This window comes from Meriones unguiculatus, chromosome 6 (genome assembly GCF_030254825.1).
Source record: "Meriones unguiculatus strain TT.TT164.6M chromosome 6, Bangor_MerUng_6.1, whole genome shotgun sequence".
Classification (NCBI taxonomy): domain Eukaryota; kingdom Metazoa; phylum Chordata; class Mammalia; order Rodentia; family Muridae; genus Meriones; species Meriones unguiculatus.
The window spans coordinates 5799527-5812734 of record NC_083354.1 but is presented as its reverse complement, the minus strand read 5'-3'; the positions used below and the strand labels follow the sequence as shown (position 1 = coordinate 5812734).

General features: G+C 39.2%; 1 protein-coding gene across 4 annotated transcripts in view; it reads right to left on the bottom strand.

Annotated features, from left to right (window-relative positions):
* Positions 1 to 3597: 3597 nt before the first annotated feature.
* The window catches only part of Lca5 (lebercilin LCA5), a 93084-nt gene continuing 83473 nt past the window's right edge, over positions 3598 to 13208 (bottom strand). For all 4 annotated transcript variants that reach the window (XM_060384682.1, XM_060384683.1, XM_021660926.2 and 1 more), the window contains 5 exons: positions 11042 to 11179; positions 10091 to 10187; positions 9027 to 9169; positions 7946 to 8075; positions 3598 to 6233 (listed from right to left, as the gene is read on the bottom strand). In XM_060384682.1, coding sequence (XP_060240665.1) covers positions 5356 to 6233; positions 7946 to 8075; positions 9027 to 9169; positions 10091 to 10187; positions 11042 to 11179 — 1386 coding nt within the window. In that variant the 3' untranslated portion in view covers positions 3598 to 5355. The remainder of the gene's footprint in view (positions 6234 to 7945; positions 8076 to 9026; positions 9170 to 10090; positions 10188 to 11041; positions 11180 to 13208) is intronic.

The window sequence follows — 13208 nt, the reverse complement described above, 5'->3', positions numbered from 1 at the left end:
GACACTGAGCTGCCATGGGATACATCTGTGCAGGGGTTCTAGGTTATCTCTATGAATAGTCCTTGGTTGGAGTATCAGTCTCAGAGAAGACCCCTGGGCCCAGGTTTCTTGGTTCTATTACTCTCCTTGTAGAGCTCCTGTCCCCTCCAGGTCTTTCTATCTCCCCCTTCTTTCAAAAAATTCCCTGAACTCTGCCTAAAGTTTGGCGATGAGTCTCAGCATCTGCTTTGATACCATGCTGGGTACAGTCTTTCAAAGGCCCTCTGTGGTAGGCTCCTTCCTGTTCCCAGTTTTCTCCCTCTCCCAATGTCAATCCTGTTTGCCTTTCTGAATAAAAACTAAGCATCTTACCCAGGATCCTCCTTATTGCTTAGCTTCTTTAGGTGTACAGATTTTAGAATGTTTATCCTATGTTATATGTCTAATAGCCACTTACCAGTGATTATATACCATGTGTGTTTTTCTGCTTCTCGGATACCTCACTCAGGATGATCTTTTCTAGTTCCCACCATTTACCTGAAAATTTCATGGTTTCCTTGTTTTTAATAGCTGAGTAGTATTCCATTTTGTAAATGTACCACAATTTCTGTATCCACTCCTCAGTAGAGGGACATCTGGGTTGTTTCCAGGTTCTGGCTATTACAAATAAAGCTGCTACGAACATGGTTGAGCAAATGTTCTTGTTGTGTACTTGAGCATATTTCGGATAAATGCCTAGGAGTGGTATAGCTGGATCTTGAGGTAGCACTATTTCTAATTGTCTGAGAAAGTGCCAGATTGATTTCAAAAGTGGTATACAAGTTTACATTCCCACCAGCATTGGAGAAGGGTTCCCCCTTTCTCCACAACCTCTCCAGCATGTGTTGTCACTTGAGTTTTTTATCTTAGCCATTCTGATGGGTGTAAGGTAAAATCTTAGGGTTGTTTTGATTTGTATTTCCCTGATGACTAAGGACACTGAGCATTTCTTTAAGTGTTTCTTTGCATTCGATATTCCTCTATCGAGAATTCTCTGTTTAGCTCTGTTCCCCATTTTTTTTTAAGTGGATTACTTGTTTTGCTGCTTTTCAGCTTCTTTAGTTCTTTATATATTCTAGATATTAGCCCTCTGTCAGATATAGGGTCGGTGAAGATCCTTTCCCAGCCTGTAGGCTGTCGTTTTGTTCTGATGACAGTGTCCTTTGCTTTACAGAAGCTTTTCAGTTTCATGAGGTCCCATTTATTGATTGTTGATCTTAGAGCCTATGCTGTTGGTGTTCTATAGAGCAACAGTAACAAAAACTGCATGGTACTGACATAGAAACAGACTGGTGGATTAATGGAATCAAATAAAAGACCCAAAAATAAACCCACGCACCTATGGACACCTGATCTTTGACAAAGATGCCAAAACCATAAAATGGCAAAAAGATTCGACAAATGGCTGTGGTCTAACTGGATATCTACATATAGAAAAATGCAAACAGATCCATGCTTATCACCCTACACAAAACTAAAGTCCAAGAGGATCAAAGACAGCAACATAAAACCAGACACATTAAACCTATTAGAAGAAAAAGTGAGGAAGAGCCTTGAACTCATTGGCATAACAGACAACTTCCTGAACAGAACGTTTTTTTATTCTTTGAGAATTTAATAATGTATTTTGATCACATTCACCTGCCCCGAGTAACTCCTCTCAGATCCACCCCCTCTCAACCTCAGGAGTCTTTTGAGCAAAACCAACTCCAGTATGTGTTGCCCATATATTAATGGGTGTTGGGTTGGGCCAGCCACTAGATCAGAGTCAACCTACCAGTGTCAACACTCCTAAAGAGAACTGACTCTCCCCAGCAGCCATCAACTGTCCAAAATTCCTCCATTCGCGGAAGCATGCCTGCCCTATTTCTGACCTTCTTCTTCTGACCAGGGTAAAAGCAGGGAGACTACCATTTCCTGTACAGGGCAACAGCACGGAGCGTGAGCATACTGCAGGGTAAACGTGGGTCAATGAACCTTCTGCCAGCTGGTAGGAATTTTAGGGAAATAGGTGCCAGCTGAAGAAATTATGTAGGTTTGAAGCTACCAACTTAATATTCTTACCAAAAGATTACCTGAAAGCAAGACACAGCAAAAGGAACCTGTTTCGTGTAAGCTACTTCTGTAGAGTACTGATGTAGTTTTTCATTTGCTTGTTTGGTTTTACACTGTGAGTACTGAGTGCCATCCATATACTACCTGTGAAATCTGGGTATGTGGTAACATATATATTTGCCTCAATTCTAAAATGACTGATCAGCAATAACTGATAAAGTACCAGTTACTCAGGAAAAAGCTCTGTGGGAAATAAACAAGCCAAAGGACACCAAAGCAGGAACTACCATCTCAGGCATTTAACAAATATGGCCTCCCCTTTTAATTCCTTTTCTATAACAACAATAAAGCAGCTAACATTTGAGCGCCTGTGGCTCTAAGCATGGTTTTGTATCAGTTCTGTAGAGAGACCTTGGAGATTCAGAAGTTTCCTAGCTTATTGAGACACACAGACTGGCAGAAACAGGGTGTGAATCGTTAGATCATGGGACCATAAGATCCAGCATTCTCCACACTTTTAATTGCTGTCAAGCTTTCCCCTTGCCCCATGTCAAAAGACCTTCCCATGCTCTTTGTCTGCTGTTCTGTAGAAGAGCTCACAGTGCTGAATAAATGACTAGTAAGTACAGACCCAAGACCCAGTATCTTCAGTGTGAATGCTTTATGGTTGGGAGCTTAGCAGCCTTATCTGCTTATGGCTTGTAGGCTGTGTGTGTGTGTGTGTGTGTGTGTGCGCGCGCGCGCGCGCACACACGCACACATGCGCGTCTGCTCCACTTTTTCAATTATTCCATGAAACTCATAATTAGCTATGATAATACCAGCTGCTTATCAAGTACTTACAATGTTCTGGGCACTTGACAGAGCATTAACCTCAGTATTTCACTTACTTATGCTCACTTTAAAGACCACAGAAGACCATTATGAGCTGAGAAAGCCACAGTCCACAGACAGAAGAAGCCATATGAGGGCAGCGCGTGTAGGGTGATTCTCCACCCTCTCGAGCTATCTCAGTAAGAGAATACTCTTGATTGATTCTTTAAAACGGACATTAATGTGAGAAGGGTATGTGTTGTGAAGCTGAGAAAAGGGGTTTTACAGGTGTTCTCTGTAATGTGAAGACTTCAGAAGTAAAGTCTTTACTTCACATTGTGGCTACAGCACCCATTTCTCTTCCAGGTGAACTTCCCAGTCAGCGACACCAGCTGAGAAGGTGAAATGAAGAGGATGAGCAGGAAATACAGGGTCAGCCAGGAAACAGGCCTGTGTTTACAACTCAACTTACTCCTCCCTGCCTGCACCTTCCCTTTATTGACATGTGAAATATGGGTTGTTGCAATAGCTGTTCAGGCAGAAAAGATTAATTAGAATTATCTGATAAGGTTTGTGAGTTAGCACAAATTCACATGCTTCAATTAAAACTGCTCAACAAAATAAAGGTGAATGATTACGTAAAAACCTTCCAGATGCCTTTCCTACTGCACATTTCTAAAACATACAGTATCATTCAAATAAAGAGTCTTGATGTGTTTTAAATTTTTATTAGTAAGAATTCTGAGTACAAATAAATTTAACTTGACATTTAGAAAAAACTGATTTGTTCTCTAAGTTCTATACATTTTAACATCCAATTTTAATACTAAACATCATAATGCTTTTAAGCTTTTAACTTAATTTAATTTTAATAATTCTTTTTTCATTGGGTTAAATAGACTTTCAGGTAGAAAAAAGGCATAAATCTAATTAAAGTAATGAATAAAAATTTTTCTGAAAAAAATTAAAAAACCTTAAAATTAGAATACTTCAGTAGAAAACTTACAGCCACAAATTAACATTACATAATGTTTTATCAAGAACTGTATCACAAATAACATGTTTACATATATTACAATGATTTGCACTATAGTAAGTGCTTATTCACAGAAGATCTAAAATCCTCTTTGGGAAAACTTTTCAATGTTATTTAGCACTTTGAGGAGAGTCTGTTCCCAAAAAATGACAAAAAAAATAAAATAAAAAATACCCCAATCCAGATGCCAGGCAGTACAGCTGTGAATGCGGACCTAACCAGGTAAGGCTATCATGTATCAGCAAGCAATGTTCATGCGTCAGCATTTAGAAGAACCCAGATCCCATGGAAACTCTTTCCCCAGTCAGTATATGTGCCTCACGTAAGACCCACATCATGAGCAAATGATCACACTGCTCAGGTCGCTCATGCTACATAGTGTTTCTCCTTGGCTGACAGATTACTGCTCCAACAGACCAGGTCTACTCAGCAGATGCCTCTGCAACTGTCCTTAACTAAGTGGAAAAAAGCCTGTGCCTTTCAACAGGAAACGACTGAATCTACACAGCAGGGCCGGAGCCCCAGTTCTGAAAACTTCTATGTGGCGTTGCTGCAACACCAGTCCTGTCAACCCAAGAGTATCTCTCACACTGCTATCCCCTGGGTTTGAGCACAAGTTCAAATCTTAAAAATACGCGTTAGAAATTCTAACATAATTGAGTTGAAAATCATTCTGCGTTGACCTGGCATTTCTTTTACTTCCTGTACCTGGTAGGGAATCTTCCACCTGGTCAGCAGAATTCAGAGTGTACCGGCGAGGAGAGGGACTAAGAGCAACAATGTCTCCTGGGACCCACTGGGACCCGCCTGAGTGGCCAGCAGAGCTGAGTGAGTGACTTCAGGACTGTAACTCCTCAGAAGTAGTAAACACCCCAGTCCACACCTCAAATACCCCAAATACCTGGGGGTATTTCCAGACAGAAAGAAAGTTCCAACATCACCACTGACACTCAGGAGTGGCTTGGCTTTGTCACCTCAGACAAGGGCACAGCTCCTAAGTCCCACTGCTGTCACCTGACGTCTTCATTCCTACTGGTGACCCTTAATTTCCATTTAGCCTTCAGTGGGAAAATAATACTTAGGCTCAGTGAGATCTGACCAAAAATAGAGGTAAAAGTAAGAAATGAGGAAGATTCTAGTGAAGCAAAACTTCCCATAGGGCCAGCTCAGTGAAACCTAACTGGAACAACAGGAGAAAAAGTAAGCAGTAACTCTCTTTTTGGTTCATTTCAAAACAAAATAAAAGCATTCTTAGCAACATGGCTATGTGGTCTGGCACTACTTGTTTAATTGTGCCATATTTAGTCACTAAATATTATTCCCTAATAAGGCTATTTTACCATTGAAAGTTTAAATGTTTATAATAAATACTGTATTAAAATATTTTAATATTTACAATTGAAAAAATATATATACTCTGTGTCTGCAGTCAGTCATCTGAGTGTAACCTCTTCAATGTCCTCGTCAACAGAGTCAACAGCCGTGACTGTTGGCTTATTACTTGGGTGCTTCAAGCGGTGTCTATTTGGATTAAAACTTCTTCCTTCACTGAGGAAAAAGTCCTCATTGTCATCATTAAGTTCCCGAACTCTGCTGCTTTTCTCCCCAGAGAGGAAGTGAAGAGGGTCCAAGTCACCTCTGCTCACAGCTGGAAAATGTGGGTCATTGCTCTTGGAGGAAACAGTGATGTTGCTGGGGCTGGCACTGGCACTGGCGCTGGTGCCAAACAGCTGCTCCATCAGGTTCGCTTTTTTCTCTTTTCTTGAAATTAAGTCTACACTGTCTTTACTCAGGTTTTCCAAACTGTTGTTTTGGAAATCTACAAGGCTACCTTTTTGGCCAAATAGATTCGACTTCCCTGATGTTTTTGCAAATGAAGGCACATAGCTACCAAATGCAAACTTATCTGGAAGGCCTGGACTTCGAACCCGTCCTGGACTCCGGCCTTCTCCTCTCGGACTTAAAAAACTCATGTCTGGCAAATTATGTCCATTAAATGATCTGTCTGAGGACTCGAAGAACATGTTTGGTTTGGGGCTTCTGTTTGGAGAATGCAGTTTTGATTCGAAGTTAGGTAGCAACGGCAAAGAGGTCTGGCTGAGGTTCAAAGGATCTTGGAGTTCTTTGTTGATTTCGTTCAGCTTGGCAAGAAGCATTTCTGTCTTTAGTCTTTCTGCCTCATCGAGTTTATCAAAATTCTCAGTTTGGTAGGATTCCTTTTGGAACCTTCCAGCTTCCAACTCTGGCTTCTCTGCTCTTCCTAGCAAAGATGTCTTACCTTTCAATGGATCAAGTTCTTCTCTTTCCCACTCTGCATAAAATGAAATTTTGAAAAGGAATTTTATAGCAGTAAGTATTTGTAAATGGAAAACTCAGCTACCATCTTTTGTAAAAGAAAATCTTTTAATTTACATTTGACATTTGAAGAAAGGTATAATGGAAATAGAAATATTTTGTTTCTACACTTGACGCTCTGGATTAAAAAATAACATGAATTGCACTTGAGTCATGCAGCACACTTTTTTCTTCAGTGTATCAGTAGGAAGGTTCTCTATGCCATACTGTACAATTCATGATGTGTGGTGAGGTAGACAGAAAAAGGTACTTAAGCATAAATCCTTGGCTGACCTGAGAAAGGAACCCTTACACAGAACTCAAACAGCAAGTATGCTGACTCAACTCAAGAGAAATTCTCAGTTAAATCTAAAATGAAGAGCATTCCATTTTTTAAAAAGGTATGTACTCATCAAAAAATTAATTTCACAGACTAAAGGCCATAAGCACAATTACTCCAGAGTAGAAAAAAAAAATGTCCTTAGAGGTGAGAATTAAACAGAATTTATGATCACGCTCTGAGGGAAGAAAATGCTTCTACAATCTCATGTTTACCAACAAAACCACAAGATGGACAACAGACCAGGTAAATGCATCAGAGTTGAAGCTCCTGAACTGTGCGAACTGTGATGAGGAACTATGAGAGAAGGTCTGAGCTTGGAGGAAAAACACAAACACGCCAAGATCTTACGGGTACAGATGTAAGGTGCAGAATTCATTTGCAAAGGTTTTGTTGTTTGCGTTTTGGGTTTTATTTTGGTTTGGTTTTTTTGGCCATTCTTGGCAGTTCTCTTTAATTTTGAAGTCATTTTCAAGTGAAAGAATTAAAACTCTTAAAATACAATTTTAGTACATGGCATACATTCTGATATCATGCTGATATTAGATCATCCCATATAAAACAGGGGTGGGGAAACAGCCTAAAGGACCAGGCCACTGGGCTTCTGTTATTTTATTCCTTTTCTTGTTCCCTAAAATGAACTGACCATAACAGTTTCCCATTCTATGGTTTAATGCGTGAAAGCATCTTGCTTGGCCTCTGGCCAACAGTGATACAAATATCATTTCCCATCCAACATGCATATTAACAACTTCAAGCAATGATTAGACCACAATCTTCTGTTCCAGGAATTTCAGCTCAAAACCAACAAACTCAAAAGGCTTCTCTGTATGCAACTACCATGAAACTAATGGCATGTGGAAGTCAGTCTAGGACTCCAGTGCCCACACCCCTAGCCTGTCCTATCAAGATAGAATCAAACTTCATTTCCATCTAAACTATGCAATCTGTTTCTCTGAACTTACAAACAATGCTATTAAAGATTTGCAATTTAAAATCAAACAAAAATTACAGGAATACTCAGGGCCTTGTACACCACTGATCTTTGTGTTTCAACTAATCCAAGACCAAAACAACAAAGGCCTCTCTCGGTTATTTCTCAGGATTTAGTTTCTACACAGGAATAGTGTTCCTCTTTGGTTAAGCACCGTTTCATCCAAATTCTCCAGAGTTAACTTATTCACAATTCCCGAGCCCCAGGAGCAACTTTTAGACTTCCTTTTCTTCTGAAACGTCACTCAGTTGTTCTGACTCCCTGTTCACCACCCTCCGCTGCTGCCGTAGCCTCTTCTTGTCCCCTGCGGCCACCTCCCAGGTAGCGAGCTGTCACTGCTCACACAAGTTCTTACCACTCTCCAGCTTCCCACCTTCTTGCTTTTCAGAGCTGGTGTCCTGATCGTCACTGCTCTTTTCTTCTTTTTTCAAACTGGAATTTCGAATCTCCGCTCCAGGCTCGTTTTGCTCTTGATATTCCAAGTACTATCATGCATGTCAAAAAATGCGAATTCATATAGAAAGAGGGAAAACAGTCTTTAAACATGGTAGATCATCCATTAAGTGTGATCACCAACTAAGAAATTAATCTAATCTTCATTTAATAAACCAACAAATCACAACTAAGCATGTTTTGAAAGATACTTAAAAAGAGAAAGGATTATTTAATTTAGCTAAAATTTTAAAGAAATATAATATATATTAGAACCAATCAATAGAATGAAAATAAAACCAACAGACAACGTATAAATTGTGAAGAGGTAAGCTGTAAAAGTAGCTTTGGTTTGTGTATTTTTACAACACAGTCTGATTAATCCAGCTAACCAGAAATGGCTATTAACCAGCTGTGGTAGCCAACTGAGATGATGTTGAATTACAGAACACGGGCATTGATAGTCACATTGAATCTTTCGAATCCACACTATGTGTAACCTCTCTAACCATGTAGCATTTAACTCAAGTAATGTTATAAACTTATTCATTAACCCCATGAGGCTCAATCTTCATTGCCAGCTTAGAATCAGTTGCCTAGGAGATACACACCTGAGTATATCCAGAGAAACTGAACTGAGGAGGAAGGCCCATGCTGAATGTGTGGGTGCAGCCTACTGGCTGGGGACTGAAAGAGGAAAGAGACAGGGCCATCTGAGTGGCCATACTCATCTCTGCTTCCTGACCAGATGTAATGTCACCAGCTGTCTCACATCCTCCACTATGATGGAGGACATCTCCTCAAGTCAAGAGCCAGAGGAAGCCCTTTCTTCCTTCGGCTGCAGCTTATGAAATATTTGGTCACAGATACAAGAAGGTAACCAGCACACCTCCCCAGAGGATCCAGGACCAGTGAGAGAGCAGTAGGACGTATGTGTGGAACTTCCGACCACATCTGTGATAACAGCTTTCCAGGAGTTAGACTCTAGTCTGCATTAAACTCACCGAAGAAAGATATTCTGGTCCGTCCCATTTATTCTCATAACATAGAACTGTTTGTGGTGTTATAGGAAAGTCTTCCAGCTCAAAGTCTTCACTGGTCTGTACTCCTTTTGTACACAGATCTGTGAAGTCACTCTGGCATGACACTACCAAGAAAAACCATAACAAAGTTTTCTAACCCCACTGAACAATGTTGACACGTATTCAACTGGCAATACTCATCTAAAGGAGAGCCCACACTTTGTTCATGAACGATCAACTCAAGTTATATGATTTGAGGGCAATTATACTATAAATGCTAATCATCTTTTGCAAAGTTAATACTTTAAAGATTCTGTAACTCATAGGAGAATTATGCTTTTGTTTAAGAAAAGTAAAACTGCACAAAAATACAAAGTATAAGTGAAGTGAAATAATATCTGGGATTTGCTTTCAAATACACTAGAAAGTAGAAGTGGATGAAATAGCAGCAGTAAAGAGTACAACTGCTAAAGCTAGGAATTTAATATTTGGGAATAATTATGTATTTAATGTTATTAAAATTACAATAAGGTTTTTAATCTTTTATTAAAATTAAGTTTATTTAATGATAACATAAAAGCTGTATATTAACATCCTTTGTGATGTGTCAATACAGGAACATACAGAAGTTTTTAAAAGGCTTTGTAAAACGTATCCTTTCAATTGTGTAAATCTATTTTTTTTTTTTAATTTATGTGTTTGGTTGTCTGTGTGCCATGTATGTCTGGGTGCTCAAGGAGTCCAAAACAGGGTATGAGTTCCCCTGGAACTGAAGTTTCAGTCACTGTGAGGCACCTTGCATGGATACACTGGGAGAGCAGCAAGCACTCTTAACCCCCAAGCCATCTTTCCAGCCCCCAATGTTGTTTTAATGACCTCTCCTTAAGAAAACAAAAGCTGAAAGACGTGGGTTACTAGTAAAGCTGACTTATAAGAAAACAGATTAAATATATTCTGAGGACCCTCTTCCTTTTCATTCCCTTTACTCTAGAACCCACTGAGTAGTAACAGCTCCAGTTTTAGTTTCAGCAATAATTCTACTATACCATTTTTCCTTGAAATAGCTTCTTTTTCTTTTTTTGGAGAGGACTTCGGCAGACGATTAGAGTATATATTTTTTATATCCAGTTCTCTCTCCTTTTCCTGAAAAACCCAATATAAGGAAGGAAGATAATCAGTTTAAGACTAAACAAACCCTCAAATGTGTTGACCAATATGTTCTATATCAAACTGAAATATCTCAATGTCAGCTTTCCACTGTAAATATCAAACTGAAGAAAGAACTATCTCATAGGAGACAAAAGGGGAGGAAAAAGAAGGTGAAAGGGAAAAGAAGGAGGCAGGAGGAAATGGGAAAGACGGAGAAGGGAGAAGAGGAGGAGGAGGGATGCAAATACCACAAGCTCTATGGCCTCCCCGCAGAGAGCTAGGAATGCTTCTCTGTCATTCAGGCTTAGCCACGGAGACAAAGGTAGCCTTAAAAGTTAGATCATGCTTTTCAACCCAAGAGATCTTCACAATATGGGAATAATGCTTTTTCTGACAACTTGGTGATCACAGAGAAAACCATATAAGATAATGCATAATTCTGTAGAATTCTGAACAAAATTTCAGCCCATGCATGACTTCCATAAAATGAAAACATCTTTAACACAATTGATTAAGGTGAATTGGGTTTCCTCTAAACAAAATGAACTTTAAAAGCAAGCCCTCCTGGGGTCATGCAAAGAATACTGGATCATTCAAAAGTGTGATGCACACACTCATGCCCATGGTTCTTATCTACTCTGTAATTTATTTCATTTGCATTGTTCCTATTGGCATATACAGTACTTCGTCATAGCAATTATATTAGCAATGCTTTCCTTTCTGAGTAACATATAATAGTAGAATTTTGTAGATTGCATGGTAGAGTGACTGATTTTTTTTTTTTAAGTACTAGGTTTTGATGTGGTTTATGTGACAGAAGACAATGCAGTCTAAGAGGACATGCTTACCTTTAGCTTGTGACCGAGCCGCTGTACTTCCTTCTGGAGAAGTTTATTTTCATCATGAGCCTCAAATGCCCTTTTCCTTTCAGCAAACAACTGCCGCTGGAAACTGTTAGTGCTCAGCTCCAGGTTTTTTGATAGCTCCTTTGTGTAACAACAACAAAACCAAGAGTAAAACGCAGGACTTACTTGTAGCACTGACAAAACTTACAGACCAAGCTAAGCTCAGAGTTCAGGAACCAGGCTCACTACCAACTAAGAATGCCTCACTTGGTGATCCCTTCTTGCTTTTCCTGATGGTGGGTAATCAACCCTTACACATCTGCCTGCAGCATAGTCTCCTGAGGGAGCAGAAGACACAAATGCTGAAGCAGAGGCCTCCAGAAATCCCTGCAGGCTGGGAAGCAAATACCACGATAGATAATAGCAAGCAACACAGATGCATAACGGGCATTGGAGCACTCGCTCAGGAAACTAGCTGTTCCTGTGGTCTCTGAACATGTCTCATCAAGGTTATTAAGAATTCAGATTAAAATACTGTATTTTAAAATAAGATGTTATTCGCCTACCTTCTAGATGAAAATAAAAAGTCTTATAAGCAAAATATAAAATCACATATAAAAAAGGAAGTTAAAAAGCAGTTTTAATCTCACTGCTCAGCAACCATCCTTGCCAACATCTCACAGAGCGCAACCTCAGACTTCTATGTGGGTTTTTTCCCTCACTATCATAAAAACCTAAAGCCACAGATTTTAGTACCACAATCCTTTAAAATAGAATCACATTCCACTTTGTAAATCAGCATAATTTATTTAACCAGATTCTGCTGTCCCAGTTTTTCTGTGCTTCCAGTTTTTCCCATGGTGAATATCCCAGAATAAATAACTTCAAACATAAATTATTTCCCCAGGGCAATGTTAAAAAATGAAGTTTCCTGGATCTAACTGAAATTAAGAGATTCTGTCTTTGAAAGAAACAAAGTAATTAAAAAGCCATTTTGGGGCAAACAACTTATCTGATTTATATACATACATGATATATATACATGTATATGTACGTGTATTCAGTAATAAGAAACCAAACAGCTCAGTGAAAAGTAGAGAAAATATTTAACAGGTAATTTACCAAAGAAGACAGAGACAAATAAGCACCAAACATGAGGCTCCAGAACTGTTAGCTGTGGAGAAAATGGAAACTAAAGCACAATGAAGAAATATCACCTATCTGTTAGAATGCCTAAAATAGGAAGCTCAAGCAACAATGCCTCACAGGGATGAACAGCTATCAATATTCAATGCCCTGAACGGGAATGCACAATGTGCAACGGAACCTGGGTTTTCAAGGCAAAAGTAAGGGGCTCTTGGAGCCCCAACCAGGTGGCATGGCTCGGTGACTTTCCTCGATGTGTCACTTAAGGAGTTAATGATGAAAAGCAGAGAAAAACAGTTTATTCAACATGACTACACTAGGAAGAACACCTGGCCAAGTAGACATCATGAACCCCAGACTGATCTAAAGGACATGATATCACCTAATCGATACTCCGCTAAGAATGGATGAACTTGGTTTGATGACAATGATATATCAGAGAAATGCAAAATTAAGGATGTTCTAACCTGAGCTTGGTGATTTATGCCTATGATCTCAGATATGGGAAGGCTGAAGCAGAAGGAGCCTGAACTGGAAGGCAGCCTGGGTTACATGGTAAGAGGCTCCCCAAAAATCCAGATCATAACAACAAGGACATGGTACTAAGTTAAAACGTTGTATAGAAAAACCACACATATCAGCACCATATTTACTGCAGGCTGTATCCTGTACTGAAGGAGGCAAGTACTCAAAAAGAAACTGAGTCAACAGGAAAAAAAACCACGAGGGACAGTGGAATAAAAGGACTTGTTATATATGTAAATCACAATACTGACATATTTAGGGTCAAGAGGCATGATATATGTAATTTCTCCTCAGAAAGTTAATCTATGTGTCTGCACGTGACACAGATAGAACATGGAATCCTATGACTACATAATATAAACCAAACATGTTAAATGTTTACAATAGGTGAGTTGGTAAACTATTTAGTATTCATTGTAGTTCTTTAGATTTGCAACTCTTTTAAGCTTAAAATATTTCTATAAAATAGGTAGCAAAAAAAAAACAAAAAACAAACAAA